The sequence below is a fragment of the Microcaecilia unicolor genome, chromosome 4 (genome assembly GCF_901765095.1).
Source record: "Microcaecilia unicolor chromosome 4, aMicUni1.1, whole genome shotgun sequence".
Classification (NCBI taxonomy): domain Eukaryota; kingdom Metazoa; phylum Chordata; class Amphibia; order Gymnophiona; family Siphonopidae; genus Microcaecilia; species Microcaecilia unicolor.
Genome location: NC_044034.1, coordinates 82604963 through 82624355, shown reverse-complemented (window position 1 = coordinate 82624355; position 19393 = coordinate 82604963). Strand labels below are relative to the sequence as shown.

At 44.2% G+C, this 19393-nt stretch overlaps 1 protein-coding gene across 2 annotated transcripts in view; it reads left to right on the top strand.

Moving 5' to 3' along the window:
* DCLK1 (doublecortin like kinase 1) overlaps positions 1–19393 on the top strand; it is a 625924-nt gene that overhangs the window by 457371 nt on the left and 149160 nt on the right. For both annotated transcript variants that reach the window (XM_030200383.1, XM_030200382.1), the window contains 2 exons: positions 8304–8388; positions 18082–18190. In XM_030200383.1, the coding sequence (XP_030056243.1) occupies positions 8304–8388; positions 18082–18190 (194 nt within the window). The remainder of the gene's footprint in view (positions 1–8303; positions 8389–18081; positions 18191–19393) is intronic.

Here is a 19393-nt window from a genome sequence, read left to right as displayed (position 1 = left end):
TTTTTATGGATTAAATGCTGAAAGTGTAGTTCGGCTTTTGAATATTCCTTCTAATCTTTCTTCTACCCGAGTAGAGCCTTATTCTATAAAGGTTATGCTCCTAGAATTTATGCTCCTAATTTAGGAGCATTTATGATCCTAAATTAGGAGCATACTCTATGCTCCAAAATAGAGAATGATTGGACTTTATTTTCCTTTTCAGGGGGCTAGGATTTGTGATTCATTGCCTTGCCCTTGACAGTTAAGAGAATTTCCGTCCTATCTATTTTTCCGAAGAGCCCTTTAAAACTTGCTTGTTTTCTAACTAAGGGTCCTGTTTACTAAGCTGTGCTAGAGGTGTGCTAGCATTTTTAGTGCACGCTAAGCATTAATGCGTGCTAGCCATGTAAATGCCCATAATATTCTTATGGGTGTCTACACTGTTAGCTCACACTAATTTTTAGCACACTATAAAAATGCTAGCGCACCTTAGTAAGGAGGGCCCTTATATTTTTGATTGTGTGTAACAGTTTCTAGATAAATTTTATTTCATTTTGTGGCAGGCAGACATATAGGAGACAATTCTGTAACATTGCACCTATACTTAGGTGCCCGTAGGACATTTAAATAGCACCTATGCTATTAAGGAAAGGATGAGCATACTATCCTTTATAGAATAACTGGCAGTTAGGCACAAGTAGGAGTGAGAGCATAAGCCACTCAAAGAGCAGGTATAAGCATTCATGCTGGTGATATGCATGTAACTTATACTGTACTATTCTATAAGTTATGTGAGCCCTACCCATGCTCTGTCCAGACTCTGCTCACATGTACACATACCTGTAAAATATGCACTATGTAAGACATGCACATATTAGTGGTATGAAAGGAGCAGATCACACAGGAAAAGGTTCTTTGAGAAATTCTTTATTCATGTGAGGTCTATAAAAAAGCCCGACACTGGCCGTGTTTTTCCCACGCAAGGGCTACATCAGGGGTTAAAGTAACTAAGCGGTGTTTACAAGCCACTTCACCTCCTTGGTAAAAAGCAGTCTGTGCCACAAGATGGCAGCCTCACATAGGCGGATTTTTTCCTAAACATTTATGCACATTATTGGCACTTAAACCTTAGCACAATAGTGCTCAGCACTCATTTGTTTCAGCCCAAATGTGGGCACCATTTACTGAATTTAGTCCCCTAACTGCTGAGGAACTGTTAGCATTCATTAATTGCTATATTAACAACTAATGTACCACACCTTGATTTAATTGCAACAATTCTTGTCAGGTGACTCCAAACGATCCAGAACGCTGCTGTCTGCTCTCTCATGCACACAGATCTGATCATATCTCTACCCTCCTTGCCCGTCACCACTGCCTCCCTGTGCCATTCTGTATCCAATTTAAGATTCTCACTTTAGCTCACAAGGTTCTACACACTGGGACCCCCTCCTATCTCTCTGCCCTCATCTTCCTTTATGTTCCCCATAGGTCTTTACGTTCTGCCCTAGCTTCCCAATTAACCCTTCTCCCATCCACTGTTCCCGTTTAGAGTCAACCCATCACTTAGTTTTCTTTTGTGCTGCCCTTTACCTTTGGAATGCCCTTCCTATGGATCTCCATCATGAGCTATCTCTTTCCCGTTTCCAAGTGCTCCTTAAGACCCATTTATTTTTCCAGACATTCCCCTTCCTTACCCCTGGATGATCACACTTGGATGCCTGTCCTGGGGTCAGACATATGTAGTCTGATTTCTGTCTGTGTTATCCCTTTTCTTTTTTTTTTAATAACTTTATTTATCCACAGTAGAGATAACAGTTACAAACAACAATAAAATCCTCAAGGGCTAGGTCAGCACACCAGAAACCCTTACTGAGTTCTTATCCAAGGGGTTCCACCACCGTAAATTTATTTATTTATTTACTTATTTATTTGTTACATTTGTATCCCACATTTTCCCAGCTATTTGTAGGCTCAATGTGGCTCAATGCATCAGTTATCCTGCTGGCAGTACCCCAAGAAGACAACAGACAAACCCACACACACCAAACATCCACACTCCATCCCTCTCTCCTCCCACCCCTCCCCAGCAGGCCTCAAAGAAGTAATCACAGTGAAAGAACATCCGGGGAGACATGACCATTCAAGTATCATCATCCTGAAGCCCAAACAATCTCAAAAACATTTTCCACAAGAGAACATATGTCTTAACCCAGGGTTTGATATGTCAAGCATAAACGCACAATTCAAATGTCTCCATGTCTGACATCCAATGAGTCCAGATAGATAAAGCAGGCGGGATGTCCTTGATCCAGTCCTTCAAAATCAGCTTCTTAGCCAATTATAGGGCAGAAAGAATATGTTTTTTCTGGGTAAGGAATTTAATGCAGTCCCTCTCTCTATCGGGATCCTGCTACCAATCTTCCAACAGAAGCAGAGTGTATGTGTATGGAGGGGAATGTCCCAGGACTCCCGCTATGACACGAAACACATGGGTCCAAAGTGGTCCAAAAGAAGGACACTCCAAAAAAGTATGAAGCCACTTGCTCCTACTCTGCTTGCAACACAGGCAAGTGTCCTCTGTCCACAGCTTAATCTGACAGCCTTTCACCCTAGCAATATACACCCTATGCGCAAATTTGAAGTTTAACTCTTGTAATAACACAATGAGTATCAATTAATAGCTCTCCTCCCAATATTTACATAGATTCTCAGAATTAACATCCACCCCTAACTCATCAGACCACTGATGGGCCAGGGCTTCCACATGCTTAATATCTCGGGCCACAAGAAGATCTTGATACCAGATGGAAACTGTATTAAATTTGAAAGACAGTGCCTTGAAATCCTCATCACATTCATTCCACTGCATACTAGAGGGTGCCTTCCTACACAAAAGCTCCCAATAATGATGAATTTGAAGAAAATAGAAAATATTAGAATTTGGAAGCTGCCACTTCCTTGTAATAAGCTGAAAAGTAGGAAACACCCCCTCTGAGAGCAGCAAATGGACCCCCAAGGTGGTATAACCATGCTGCACCCATAATTTTAACCTAGAAGCCCCCATTTCAGCCTGAAAATAAGGATTACCAGTGAGTGACAAAAAGGGGGAAACATGCTGGGATAAATGCCAACGAGATCGTCACCAGCCCCAGGCCCTATAAAATACACCCAACAGCCTTTGGTGCGATCCAATTCACCTTTATATGGGAGATGGAGCTGCATGAGAAAATCCAAGGAGTGCATGAGCAGTTCTGACAACTCACTAGAGGCATATTGTGAGGGTCCTGCATATAATTCTGTAATCCAATAAACCAGCGCATTTACATGTATACATGTGAAGATCAGGCGCCCCGATACCCCCTCTAGACTTGTCCAGGGTTAATTTAGTATAGCTCAGCTGAGGAGGTTTGCCTCACCAAAAAGACTTCTGCAAAATTCCCTTATAAAACCACTCCTTCTTCAGGAGTACCCAAAAGGTACCATTCATAGGAGGTGCAACATTTTGGAAAGCATTACCATTTTCAAAAGGGCACACCTACCCAAGAAAGATAAGAGAAGATCCTTCCACCACTCACAAAGTACCTTAATCTTTTCTAATGGGAGACGGACAATAAGGTGATATATACAACGCATATCCAGGTCTAACTGGATACCGAGATATTGCATACTCACTGTTGCTCTCCTCAACAGCATTGCCAGAGCCTCTATGTTCAGCCCTCTACCTCCTAAATACTCTGATTTGTCATCATTAACATCATTAACATGAATACTAGAAAAAACTCCCAAATAAATTAATCAGAGCAATGAGTTGTCTTAAATCCTGGTCTGCTGTGCCAGAAAAATTAGCATATCATCTGCAAAACATGGATACGTTGCTTGTAATTTCCCAATTGAATGCTCTCCATGTCCAGCTAAGACTGAATCTTCTGAGCTAATGGTTCTAAGATGAGAATGAAGAGCAAGGGGGAAAGAAGACATCCCTGTCGCATGTCCTGCCGCAGCAAGAAACTGTCCATAGAAATTCCATTGAACAGTAACTGGGCCTCCAATTGAGCACATAGAAGCCTAATCCAGGAGCAAAAGGAGGGATCCATGTAAAACCTCTCCAACAACACCAGTGCACCCTATCAATTGCATCCAAGCTCAAAAGAGCTGCCTGGCTATCCCCCATCAAGCGTAGTGCCGTGACAACCTGGATGATATTCACTGAAGCGTAGCAACCTGGTACAAAGTTAATCTGATCCATATGGATCAGCTTAGGGAGGATGTGATTCAGTCATAACACCAGGATCTTTGTTTACAACTTTATGTCTTGGTTTATCAGAAAGAGAGAGGGCGATAAGACTGCACCTGCTCTGGGTCCCTCCCTGGCTTAGAATACAGAAGATATACTACACTAAGTTCTAATGATGGAGGAGGTAAATAATATCCACCTTATAAAACACCTAACTCCACAGAAATTATGAATGCTGTTATAAATAACTCTATAATATTGTTGGATCTGTCATACACGCATATTTCAATCCTCTGGCATAGACTTAATTATAAAGTCACTTATCTTTATTTGAATTCTTATTTTTTCATTTTTCTTTTTTTTTCTTTGTATAAACAAAATATTAATCAGGAGACATGTCTGGAGGAGGGGGACTATGACTTAGGAGGATATCAGAAGGGAGCCTTACATTGGGGAGTACGCTTCAGGAGAAGGTTTATGATATGAAGGGGGCTTGGGGACATCTTATGTTAACTCTGACTGGCTTCTAAGATGCAGACCAGTAGCATCAAGCTGTGGCTTTTCTGCTCATTGTTCCCGGGATGGTAAAATAGTCAACTTTTTCTTGAGGTTATTTTTCTAGCTTTAGCACAGCTATTGGTGTTCACTCGAAACCACATCTGGATTATATATAGTAATGAGGTGTTTTGCATGCATTTGCATTCTTGGCATCTCATTACTATGTATCATGCAGTGACCTAAAAAAACTGTGTTAGGACACCAAAACTTGAGTTATAGCCCTTTAATATGCATTAAGGGGAAAATAACTCGTGATATAGCCATAACACAGCTTGATAACTAACCCCCCCCCCCCCCCCCCCCACACACACACACACACACCTTCACTGAGAATTACAATTTTATTTTTCCTGTATAATGACTATTGGCTGCCTGTTTGTGCTGACATTTCATCAGGTTATAATATAAGTTTATAAATAGCAAGCCTTTCAGAGTTTAGAATTAAAATCCTTTATATTTAGGTAATCAAGCCCTAATCCTTTAGAAAGAACCATAATGCCCTCTGTTATGTAACAAAGCAAACCAATACTGGTTTGTCGCCTTTAGCAGGCAGAAAATAGAATGAGATACACCTGATTACTGGGAGCTGAGAGAATATAGTCACACACAGATAAAGACATGGGGAAAATTATGCAGTTCCTTGAAAATAAATATATGTATACGTACAATTTCTGTTTTCCTTCACAGATGTGTTCAGGGTAGGCTAAATAAATTCAGGATAATGCCACTGCTCACTTTGGATCTTTTAAGCAAAAAGGAAAGCAATTAGTAAATAAGTATATAAGTATTGACATACTGAGACAGACCAAAGGTCCATCAAGCCCAGCATCCTGCTTCCAACAGTGGCCAATCCAGGTCACAAATACCTGGCAAGATCCCAAAAAAGCTCAATACATTTTATGCTGCTTATTCCAGAAATAAGCAGTGAATTTTCTCCAATTTAATAATAGTCTATGGATTTTTCCTTTAGGAAGCCAGCCAGACCCTTTTTAAACCTCGCTAAGCTAACCACCTTTACCACATTCTCTGGCAACAAATTCCAGAGTTTAATTACACGTTGAGTGAAGAAACATTTTCTCAAATTCGTTTTAAATTTACTACTTTGTAGCTTCATCGCATGCCCCCTAGTCCTAGTATTTTTGGAAAGAGTAAACAAATGATTCATGTCTACCTGTTCCACTCCACTCATTATTTTATAGACCTCTATCATATCTCCTCTCAGCTGTTTCTTCTCTAAGCTGAAGAGCCCTAGATGCTTCAGCCTTTCCTCATAGGGAAGTCGTCCCATCCCCTTTATCATTTCCGTCACCCTTCTCTGTACCTTTTCTAATTCCACTATATCTTTTTTGAGATGCGGTGACCAGAATTGAACACAATATTTGAGGTGCAGTCGCACCATGGACTGATACAAAGGCATTATAACGTCCTCACTTTTGTTTTCCATTCCTTCCCTCATAACACCTAACATTCTATTTACTTTCTTAGCTGCTGCAGCACACTGAGCAGAGGATTTCAATGTATCATCAGGTTTGTTTTTTTTAGTAACTTGAGTTGAAAATCCTGAGATAAGTGAAGTTTTCAGGGAGAAATCAACTTTGGAACAGGAGAATCCTGAAGAAATAATTGAGTTGAAAGTAGCAGGAGAGAGGAGTTGTTGTTACCTGAGACAACTGAACTCCACTGACAGAGGTATAACATGGTGTCTACTTGAATGAAAAAAAAAAAAAACCAAAATACACAACTATGTATTGGAGCATTCCTCTTTTCCTTATATATTTGCACTATTTTGTCTTGTCTGATGGAAAGGCTGTTACAAAATGAAATCTGTCAAGATATAGTGGTTTAAACATTTTAAGTGATAAGAAGAATAACAATGAAAGGTCTCCTCATAGTAGCGCCAAAATTAGGAGTTTTAGCTCTGGGATAGGCAAGTGTATTTGTGTCCTCCCTCCACACCCACTCCTACCTTCCCCATGATCTCTGCTCCTTTTTCCCTCTATCACTGCACTCCAATCACTCTATTTTTAATCTCTCCCCTCTCCCCACAGCCTGGATGGTAGAAGGACAATGGCACACTTACTATCTTTTTAGCTTTTACCAGATCAAACGTTCTTCAGTCATTTTTTTCCAACCCCAAAAGGGTTAGTGCCATGGGCAGCTGTCACTCTCACCCACTGTTGCTTGTAGCCCTTTCAAACAGTAATTGGTACATCTTGCACCGATGGCTTCACGTAGGCTGAGAATATATAAATCACAACCCAGAAGGAAAACCACTGGCAATTCTCAGATTTTATCTCACAGTTTCACATGCGTTTGGAATTTTACACACTTGTTCTAGGTAAGCACTTGGAGACCTGCAGTACAGTCACAAATCAGAAGATGATGAAATTGTCTATTGCCTAGATCACCTTGGGTGAATGCTTTCAAATAAATCATAACAATAAGTAAACTCCATGCAGCATCTTTCAAGAGAGCAAAATGAACAAACTGAGAAAGGGCCTGATATTGACCGCCGCCAGCTATAAAGCTGGAAATTCAATGCCTGCTCATGTCCAGGCACTGGCATTAAATTTCCAGATTTCCGGATCCAACTAATTTATCTGGTTAAGTTCGATATTTAGCACTTAAATGTCTATGGGTTACTGCATAAAGATAGGACTGACTGTTATGTGGTACTATTGATGCAGTTAACCTGGCCGGTGAAGTGCTGAATATGGACACTTAACTGGCTAAGTGCCAATTCCAGCCCCCCCTCCCACCCCCCCCCCCCCCCCCCCCCCCCCCCCCCCCAAATAGCTGTTTTTCAGTTCTGTGCTAACTGGTTGTTTTCAGCGGTACGTCCATTAGACATTTTTTTACCATCATCTTCCTTGTTACCTTTGCTGTGTGTTTAACTGGCCAGGAGCCATTTCTGGCCAGTTAAATCACTTTGAATATTGACCCCAAAATATGCACTGACCAGGCTGTTTGACTCCTAGAATGGACAGTTCAGTGTGTTCACCATTTGTAAAATAAAGTAAAGGTTCTTTCTCTCTTTAATTATGCCATATTGCTAAAATCCCCAACCATTCTGGTTCTAGGGACTACCTTAGACTTCATCTTCCAGATTGCAAGAGAGTACGTTCTAAGTCAGTTCACTTTGCTGATTTTAATACCAGGGTGCTAAGTGGTGGAATTCACTGCCAATGGCAGTCAAGGGTCAGCCTGATTACTTGATATTTCGCAAAAGACTCCTGTTTGAGAGGTTTCTATCCATTGATGGAGAATCTTAGATTGCAACAGGCCATCAATGGTCTATATTTGATATTTTGTTTATGGCTTTGTAAACCTTGTCTGTTGTTTATTTACTGTTAGCCACATTGAACTCGAGTATGTTCAGGATAATGTGGGGTATAAATGTCAAAATAAATAAATAAAATAAGCATCACACTGTTCAGTACCTCGTCCTTTCTGTCTTCGTTTGATACCTGACACCAACCTCTTAACCTGTACCTTTTTCTCTCTTCTTTTTGTCTAATTTCATTTTCAGAGCTCTCAGCACAGTGGTTCCTCTACCTCATTAGCATCCACCAAAGTCTGCAGCTCTATGGATGAAAATGATGGGCCAGGAGAAGGTAAAATTTAATGCTGCTGTATTTTTTCTAAAAGCTGCCAAATGGCCATGATAATACTTTGTAATCCTATATAATAAAATTCACCTCCAACATTCTGAAGCTGACTGCATGGCTGAGGCATTCCTGCTCTCTGTATCCATCTCCTGAATTGACATCACGTACTTCCGGGTTCGTCACAAGCAGAAGTGACCAACCACATGAGATTTCTCGGCTTCAGAATGTTGGAGGTGCATTCTATTAAATAGGATTGGTCAGTTCCTTGAAGCACAGCCAGAACTCAGCGTCCTGCACAGTAACGCTCAGACACCAGAGAGAGAGGGGGGGGGGCTGACTCCAGAGGGAGGGAGGGGGGGCCTGACACCAGAGGGGGGGGAGAGGTATCTCTGTCACACACACACACACTCTCTCTCTCATAGTCAATGTCTTTCTCTCTCTCACTCTCACACACTGTCTCTCACACACTCTGTCTCACACTTTATCACATTCACTCTCTGTGTGTCACACAGTCACTCACACACACTCTTGGTCTCATACACTCAGTCTCACAGAGAGTCTTTGTCTCACGCACTCTCTCTCGTGCACACTGTATCTGTGTGAAACACACACTCTCTCTCTCACACTGTCTCACATACGCACTCGCACACACTCTCATTCTCACACACACACACACTCTCTCTCACAGACACACTCGCACCCAGACTCACTCACTCTCTCAAACACACACACACTTGCACATTCACTCTCTCTCTCTCACACACAGTCACTCTCACATACACTCTCTCAAACATACACACTCCGAGGAAAACCTTGCTAGCGCCCGTTTCATTTGTGTCAGAAACGGGCCTTTTTTACTAGTAAATTAATATTAACTCAATTTGAGGGTATATATTCAATAAGCTACCCAACTAAGGGGTCCTTTTACAAAGGCGCACTGAAAAATGGCTTGCAGTAGTGTAGGCGCAGTTTTTGGGTGCGCACCGATCCATTTTTTAGCGTGCCTGTAAAAAAGGCCTCTTTTTAAAAATTTTCCCCAAAAATGGACATGCAGCAAAATCAAAATTGCTGCGTGTCCATTCTGGGTCTGAGACCTTACTACCAGCCATTGGCCTAGCAGTAAATAATCTTGGCAGTAATGACCTGCTCGCGTCCATTACATGCGCCAGAAAATATATTTTCAGACGCGCGTAGTGGACGCGTGCCAAAATTGAAATTACTGCAAGGGCCATACTCTGTTAGGGGATGAAGTTCAATGTTGACAAATGCAAAGTGATGCATGTGGGTAAGAGGAACCCGAATTACAGCTAGGTCATGCAAGGTTCCACGTTAGGAGTCACAGACCTAGAAAGGGATCTGGAAGTCATTGTTGATAAGACGTAAAAAACTTCTGTGCTGCGGCGGCTAAGAAAACGCACAGAATGTTGGGTATTATTAGGAAAGGGATGGAAAACAAACACAAGGATGTTATAATGCCGTTGTATCCCTCCATGGTGCGACCGCACCTCGAATATTGTGTCCAATTCTGGTCGCCACATCTCAAAAAAGATATAAAGGAATTGGAGAAGGTGTAGAGAAGGGCGACAAAAATGATAAAAGGGATGGAACGACTTCCTTATGAGGAAAGACTGAGAAGGTTAGAGCTCTTCAGCTTGGAGAAAAGGCGTCTGAGTGGTGATATGATAGAAGTCTACAAGATAATGAGCGGAGTAGAGTGGACAGATATGAAGCGTTTGTTTATACTTTCAAACAACAATAGAACCAGGGGACACAAGATGAAGTTAGAATATGGCAGATTTAAAACAAACAGGAGAAAGTTTTTCTTTACTCAGCGTGTAGTTGGACTCTGGAACTCATTGCCGGAAAATGTAGTGACAGCAGCTGGCCTTACGGAGTTTAAAGGGGGTTTGGACAGATTCCTGAGGGAAAAGTCCATTGAACATTATTTTTTTTGGGGGGGGGGGGGGGTTTGCCGGGTTCTTGAAGCCTGGATTGGCCGCTGTCGGAGACAGGATACTGGGCTTGATGGACCCTTGGTCTTTTCCCAGTATGGCGGTGCTTATGTTCTTATGACCTTTTACTAAGCCGCATTCGGCACGCATAGGTGCCTATGCAGCTTAGTTAAAAGGGCCTCTAACAGAGCACCTCATCTTCAACTCAAACTACTGCAATTAAAGGCACATGCATTGTAAAAGCAAACGAGGACCTGTAGGTGTCAGGAAATAGACAGATTCAGCATAATTCCAGATTCTACCTCCATAATTTGTGACTAAGCCTTTGAAAAAGTTCCCTCTAGGTATTTAGGCAATAGGGCATTTTCACTCTTGGCTTAAGATGTGAGGTGGGAGAGTGGGCTTGGATACGTTACACTTATGACATTCTTATGTTCTGAGAAAAAAAAAGACAAATGGTTAATGGTTTCAATTTGTAAATAGATTTTTAATACAGGATTAATTGTACATGTTTAAGATAATGGGCACTGAAAGAAGGGTAAACTATTAAGAATAACCACTCGTTACTGTGAATGAATCGCCAACTTGAAATACATTTGAGGGTTTTAGTTTGAAATCCATAGCCCCCTACTACCATCATGCAAAGTAAAAACATGTGAATATTCTCTCTACCTATTTTATATTTAAAGTGTAGACATTTGTAATACTACTTTTGTCACAGAGACAAAGAGTACATTTTCATCTTTATTGCTTAACGTTAAGGACTCCTTTTACAAAGCTGCGTTAACGATTAGCAGCGCACTAAATGCAAAGGAGCCCATTCTATTCCCATGGGCTTCTTCACATTCAGCACGCTGCTATTGGTAGCACAACTTTGTAAAAGAAGCCCTTAAAGTGGTTAATAATCCCCAATAAATAAATAAATAAATTTGTATTTGTTGAGTGAAACATAGTAAAGATTAAGACCTTGATTTAGGATATTGTGTTAGCTGTTTAACACGGAAATTAGTGTGCATTGTTAGTGCAGCATATTGACTTTCAGTGCTTGATAATTTCCACATTAAACAATTAGGCAACAATTCTATAAAGGGCATCAAAAATTAGATGTTCGATCATGCCGAAACACAGACCATGTCAGGTCCTTCTGTCCAAGGTGTGAATAAAGCATCTTGTGGTATACTTGGATTTCAGCAAAGCCTTTGACACGGTTCTGCACAGGCGACTGATAAATAAATTGAGTGCCCTCGGTATGGGACCTAGAGTAACTGATTGGGTTAAAAATTGGATGAATGGTAGGAGACAGAGGGTAGTGGTAAATGGACTTGCTCTGAAGAAAAGGATGTCATCAGTGGAGTACCGCAGGGATCGGTCCTAGGGCCGGCTCTTTTTAACATCTTCATGAGCGATATTGTGGAAGGGCTGTCTGGTAAGGTTTGTCTCTTTGTGGATGATACTAAACTCTGCAACAGGGTGAACACCCTGGAGGGTGTGAATGACATGAGGAAGGACCTAGCGAAGCTGGAGGAATGGACCGATATTTGGCAACTAAGGTTTAATCCCAAAAATGCAGGGCAGTGGCGTAGCCAGAAGTCAATTTTTGGGTGGGCCAACAGGTTGGATGGGTGGGCACTAGACAGTGGTGTGCTGGTAAATGTTTAACAACAGGCTCTCTCTCCCCGGTCCACCTCTGCGCCCCCCCCCCCCCCCCCCCCCCCCCCCCCCCCCCCCGTCCACCTCCCTTCAAAATTGCAGAGCTGGCTATAGCCGGGGAGGGGAGGCAATGCATTACTCTCTCCAGGAAAAAAAAAAACATTAAATGATCCCAGGTTCCAATCTAATTCATGTTTAATGTGGGATAAAATGCCATAAATAAGTAAATAAATATAAACTTTTAATGTTGAGCACCTGATTCTCAAAGTGGACATATTCCAAACACTATAATGAAAATAAAATGATTTTTTTCTACCTTTGTTGTCTGGTGACTTTCTTTTTCTGATCATGCTGGCCCAGTATCCGATTCTGCTGCTATCTGTCCTCTTAACTCCATTTCCAGGGCTTCCTTTCCATTTATTTCTTTACTTTCCGCCTTTCTTCTTCATTTCTTGCCCTACATCCGTAAGTAAAAGCTGGGTCCTCCGCAGACTTGACTGTCCAGTGGATCCAGCTTCTGCCTATTTTCTTCATCCATGTGCAGTTTTTCTCCTCTCTTCCTTTTCCCTCATCTCCTTCCTCATTGTTCCATTCCCTCCATCCATGTCCAGCATTTCTTCTCTCTTCCTTCCCTCTCCTCCATCCATGTCCAGCAACCCTCCTCTCCCCTGCCCTCTCCTCCATCCACCCATGTCCAGCAACCTTCCTCTCTCCTCTTCCCTCTGCTCAATCCACCCATGTCCAGCAACTCTCCTCTCCCCTCCATCCATACCCAGCAATTCTCTTCTCTCCCGTCCCCTCCATCCATCCATACCCAGCAATTCTCTTCTCTCCCCTGTCCCCTCCATCCATCCATACCCAGCAATTCTCTTCTCTCCCCTGCCCCCCTCCATTCATCCATACCCAGCAATTCTCCTCTCTCCCCTGCCCTTCCCTCCATTCATCCATACCCAGCAATTCTCTCTCCCCTACCCTTCCCTCCATGTCCAGCAATTTCTCCTCTCTCCCTGGGCCCTGCCCTCCCATCCATCTCCTGCTCCTTCCCTCTGCTGTGCCCCATTTCTCCCAGTCCTATCCACCCTCCCAGTCCCATCCTTCCCTCTGCTCACCACCCCTCCCAGTCCCATCCATCTCCTGCTCCTTCCCTCACTCTGCTCACCATCTCTCCCTCTGCTGTACCCCACTTCTCCAAGATTAAGTTATGCCCCGCCCGCCCGCGAGGTCCAGGATCACCGATTCCATGAATGTCTACCCCTCTCTTCCTCCGGCGCTTCTACCTGGGATCCCGGGCCGGCAGCATTAGCTATGTATCCACGCTGCCTTCGCACTGCCCCGGAAGCCCTATCTTTAAGAGAAGGCTTCCGGGGCAGTGCGAAGGCGCCCGCCTGCGAGGTCCAGAATCGCGCGATTCCGACTCTACCCCTCTCTTCCTCCCTCCCTCCCTCCCTCAGCGCTGCAGTAATGTACCTGGGATCCCGGCAGCACTAGCGATGTATCCACGCTGCCTTCGCACTGCCCCGGAAGCTTTAAGGCTTCCGGGGCAGAGCGAAGGCAGTGTGGATACAACGCTAATGCTGCCGGGATCCCAGGTACATTACTGCAGCGCCGAGGGAGGGAGGAAGAGAGGGGTGGAGTCCGAATCGCGATCGGTGGTGGCAAACTGTTCGGGGTCCGGGAGCTGACGGACTCTGCTTCTGGGTGGGGCGGGCCTGAGGCAAAACTGGGTGGGCCTGGGCCCACCCAGGCCCACCCGTAGCTACGCCCCTGATGCAGGGTCATGCACTTGGGTCGCAAAAGTCCGAGGGAACGGTACAGTATAGGGGGTGAAGTGCTTCAGTGTACGAAGGAAGAGCGGGACTTGGGGGTGATTGTGTCTGATGACCTTAAAGCTTCCAAACAGGTAGAAATAGCGACGGTCAAAGCCAGAAGGATGCTTAGGTGCATAAAGAGAGGCATGACCAGGAGGTGATAGTGCCGTTGTATAAGTCTCTAGTGAGGCCCCATTTGGAGTACTGCGTGCAGTTCTGGAGACCGCACCTATGGAAAGATATAAACAGGATGGAGTCGGTCCAGAGGGCAGCTACGAAATTTGTAAGTGGTCTTGAATGCAAAAATTATAGGGACAGGCTTATGAACCTCAACATGTATATGCTGGAATAGAGGAGGGAGAGAGGAGACATGATAGAAACATTTAAATATCTCAAGTGCATTTATGTACAGGAAGAGAGCCTTTTTCAAATGAAGGAGAGCTCTGGAATGAGGGGGCATATGACAAAGTTAAGAGGGCTGAGGAGTAACCTAAGGAAGTATTATTTCACAGAAAGGGTGGTGGAGGTGTGGAATGGCCTCCCGGAGGAGGTGGTGGGCTCTAGGACTGTTCCAGAATTTAAAAAGGCATGCGGTAAGCATGTGTGATCACTTAGGAACAGGAAGAGGTTAGGAATCAGGGGTTACAGAGGATGGGCAGACTGGATGGCTCATATGGCCTTTATCTGCCGTCATGTTTCTATGTTTTAAGCACTATTTCCTGTGTTGGAGTGTCCATTGGCCATCCTCTGCTCCTGTTTGGACATATTTGCTACGTGGAGGATCTTCCAGTTTGCTGTTCCTGGATGTTGGACCAGCTCATAGCCCGCCCAAGACCCTCCCATGTGTATACTCTCTTGTACTTACATACTAAGCAAGTTGTGAATCTATGTTATACAATACCACTGAGTTTGTGGCTAGCATTTATACGTGTAACTGTAACAATCATGCACGTAATTGGCACCTAACCTTAGGCGACCTTTCTAGAATGTGGAGGTTAATATGGAAATCACCATTTTGGGACATGGAATAGGCATAGATTGGGTCTTGCAGTTAATACAGTGGTCATTACTTTTTGTTAACTATTAGTGTGGCAAATAACATGGAGGTGGTAGCTACATCTTCAGAGGTGTAGCTAACTGCATTCTATATTATCTGCCATGTAGTTAATGCGTGATAACGAACTTTGCTTTAACTGTATGGCAAGCCCCCAAAAGTGCTAGGAATGCCCTCATCAGTTATTGCAACAGGTTTTATGCACCTAGGACATGTTAGTTTAGGCTGCTAATGCATGTTAGGTGCAAAATCTTAGCACATTGTACTAATTAAGGGTATAGTGATTATGGTGCCCATTTTCAGCACCATGGTAGAGCTGCATTGGCATGAGCCAATCTGGCACTACTGCTGGCCTACCACGGGAGCCAGTGGTAATTCCACCCCCAGCATGTGCCATTTCTGATGTGACAGGAAATCATTTTTATTTTTAGCACCAGGGGCTTACCCAATGGTAATTGGGGATTGCCACATGCTGCCCAGTTAGCACTGGGTTAGCGCAGGAGCCCATACAGAGGGAGCTGCAGCGAACCAGCGAACTTGGAGCCCACAGGCGCACGCCGCAGAACCCCCCCCCCAGCGGCGTGCACCCGGGGAGGAAGTGTCATTTCGTGGTGGGGGGGGGGACGTGCTGCACCTGGGGGGGGGGGGCGCATCGGCGATCCGCCCCGGGTGTCATCGAGGGTAGGAACGCTACTGCCTTTGTGCTCTTTGTCTGCTGCTTTGTGCTGTGTACCTTGACCCTCTCCACTGTACACTTTATTTCTGCAATAGCCAAATGGCAAATGTATGGCTTCAATCAATTCTTTAATGCTGGACTAATTATAAAAGTATCAAGACTTCAGGAACACTTATAATGATATTAATAAAGTGGGTGAAGCAGGCAGCTTTAGGTGGCAATATATGAATCGGATTTGATTTCTTTTGATTTCTCAGTATGAGAACTACAGTGAGGTTATAACCACTAGCATTTGTTATTTCATTATGTAGCTGTGCGAAGTCAGTATAGAATACATGGAGGCTCATTTACTACTCATTTATGCCAGTACTCATGCAACAGCTCAACCTAAAAACTGAAATTGTGCAGGTCGGTATTCAAGTGCATCAGATGCTACGTTCTGAGTGGACATCTTGATATTTGTCCAAATTTATCCAAGCTGAGGAGGAGCCAGGTTGTCCTAGGTACAAGCCCAGAACTTATCCAGATAATGTTACCCTTTGAGTAGAACTGCACAAATAGCAGTCATAACAAAGGGTTCCTTTTACAAAATTGTGGCAAAATCTAGGCTTAATGGTGGATATTGTAGAAGCTCTATTCCTCTTTTGGATGTCTGAAAACCAGCATTTAGATGTCCATATTCCATTGAAGGCCAAATCCTGAATTTATAAAGCCAGGATATGGACATCTGAAACTGCAATATGTCCATATGGCAAAGGGCATGGTCTGGGCATGATTTGAGTGGGACTAGGGAGGAGCCAAAAGATAGATGTCCAGTTCTAGTTGCAGAAGGGGAAGGCATGACCATGTTCAAAAAGATGATCATTTGTATTTAGACCTGGTACTTGGCACGTTCAGTTCACAGAAAGGTACTGTGATTGAGCAGTTCTCCACTGAATGGAGTAAGGGAAGTTACAGTAGATTTTTTTGTACTGGAGGGCTCACAATTGAAAAAAAAAAAAAACAACAACAACAAAATTTGCAAAAGCTGCCGTGGGACTTGAGCTGGCCACCTCTGGATGTCTACCCTTCTTCTCAAGGGGCTGCTCTATTATGCTATTCTTTCACAGGGAGGTCTCTGTCGCCATTTTATCATATGGATGTTCCTCTGCTACCACACAGCCATCCATGTCCCTTGTTTTGCCCCATTCATAGTTTGGACATTTCAGTTTATAAAATGGATGTTCATACCAGATATAGCCAGCGCTTGGACCTCCACTTCTTATTTGTATAGAACAGGCTTTCCTGTTCTGAAATACACGAGAAATGGAAATACATAACTGATGTTCAGACGTGGACATCCTTATTTTGTAATGGACATTCTTTCTAAAACTTCCGCACAATGTGTTATAATGTGGGACATTCCTATGCGCTAAGCCCAGATTTATTGTGGCACTTTTTAGAGCTTTTTCTTTATTTGCAGCTCATTCACTAATGTTCCCATTAGCGCTTGTTACCTGCAAAAACTTAATGCAGGAGTGCATACTACCTCATATTTAGGAGCTGCTAACCCCCAAATTCTGTACATGGTGCCTTAAGTTGAGTGTGCTAATTTGGTCGCATGGCCAAATTGCACACACAACTTAATTGGTTAACAAGCCAATCAGCATGGATAATTGGTACTCAACCAATTAGCAGCAGTAATTGGCTTTAATTAGAATGCACATGCGCAACTTCTAGGCATATTCTATAGTTCGGTGCACATAAATTCTAATGCATGCAGTCCAAAAGGGGGTGTGACCATTGACGTAGAATGAGTGAGTTGTGGGCATTTAAAAAAACTTTTATGTATTTATGTTACAGTGTTATGCTAAGCCCCTGATGCAGCCCTTGAAAGGGCAAAACATGGCCATGGTGGGCAGTTGGAGGAATGTTGTATGCTGATTTTATGAATCTGTGCTGAATACATTTTTTTTTATTTCACCACGAGGATCTGCTTTTAGTTCCATTTATGGAGAGGAATTTCCCCCACATCTTATTAACACAAGTAGAATGATGTTTACCTGCATTAATCACTTTGAGAATTTCCCTTACGAATCAGACTACCTATAAAGAATATTTTGCTCTCCCATTTACCACTGATGAAAAGCAGAGACAATTTTCATTCCAATGCTTAAAAGAAATTTCAGTCTGCAAAACACTTGTATTCAAAGTTTGAAGATTGCCGTACACTGTAAAAGTTTATGGACTTCCTATTTAGAGAGAGAGTTGAGCAGAAGCAATGGTACCTTGGACCCACCTCTTCTTAAATAGTTCTGCAGTGGCACTGAATATAATTATAATGCCTTTTCTTTTTAAATATCTTCAATGCTATTTTCACTGTCTCATCACTCATCTTTACCTCCATAAGACATCATGGTGTCTGTAGTTAGAAATAAGCTCTATGATTTCTACAGCAGTTGCCTCATGGTAGAGAAGACTGACAGTTGTTCTGATTGTTCTCACCTGCACTGACCATGCTTTGCATAATATCTATATTTCCTTGTGTGTTAGTAAACTGTGTATCAATAATTCTTTCAGAAGTCTCAGAAGAAGGGTTCCAGGTTCCAGCCTCAATAGCAGAAAGATACAAAGTCGGAAGAACAATAGGAGATGGAAATTTTGCAATTGTAAAAGAGTGTATAGAAAGGTGAGGAGAATTACCCTGAAACTATTTACTTATCTTGTTTCTGTGTGTTTTGAGTCTTGATTTGCAGAGACTGGGAAATGTGGAGTAAGATAATGTATCAGTGTTAAAATTGGAGGACAAACATGGACCTCAGCTGATAAGGAGACTAGGAATGAATTCTATATATGGCACCGAAAATATCAGCTCAGAAAAAAGTGCTATTCTATAAGCTGCGCTTAAAGTTACTGTAGCAGACCCAAGATGGCCGACTGGTAGGACGTGCCGTGGGGAGCTCCGCCGTGGATCGATCCAGAGTCGATTCCTTTGGACTCCGGGGTTGATTCCCCAGTGCTCCGCTCCGGTCCCCCCCCCCCCCAGAGGATCCGGCACTGCCCAGGGTTTGCCGACTCCGGGAACCGCGTCGGGGGACGGTTTGGGCTCTTCATCGCTGCGGCTCGGCTGCGGCTGTGAGGCAGCCGCGTGCTGTCGGGTGCCGAGTTCGCCGAGTCTGGGGCGAGTCCGGCCGCCCGCTCCCCGGCAGGAACTGCCCGGGCCGTGTCGGGTGAGAGCACCGTGTGACCCGGGTGAGCTGGAGCAAGCTCACCCGCGGCCTCGTGGTGCGCACCCGACCTCGTGGTGTGGCCCAACCCGACCCGGCGGTCCAGGGGGCCCACCGCGGTGCCTCTGGTGACTGTGTGGTTGCAGGCTGCGGGCCTGGTTTGGGGTTGCCTCTGGCGCTTGCTTTCAGTGTTGCCCACACTGGCTGAGGATCTCTTGATCTTCCAGCGGCCCGACGCCCACGCTGCCCGTCCTCCCGCGGCCTGCCCCCATCGCGGTGCTGAGTCCTCGGGGCGGGGTACTGTGCTTCCACGGCGGGCCTGACTTCCGTGTGCCTTGCTGCTCTGCTGCTTTGTGGGCACTGAGTGCGGCTGCCCAGCTGCTCCAGTTTGCCCCGGTCCACCCTCCCCGGCTTCTCCCTGCTTGCTGCTCCAGTCCACCGGCTCCAGCTTTCCCCCTGCTGGCTCCGGGCTGCTCATCTGCTCCAGTGTCTTCCAGCCCGCCTGATCCGGCTCCTCCTTGCTTGCTCCTGTCCATCTGCACCAGCGTGTTCCAGCTTGTTCCAGTCCTCCTATCCATCTGATCCCAGCTTGTCCTAGTCCACAGATCCAGCCTTCCCTCTGCTGTCCAGTCCGCAGATCCAGCTTTCTCCCTGCGTGTTCCAGT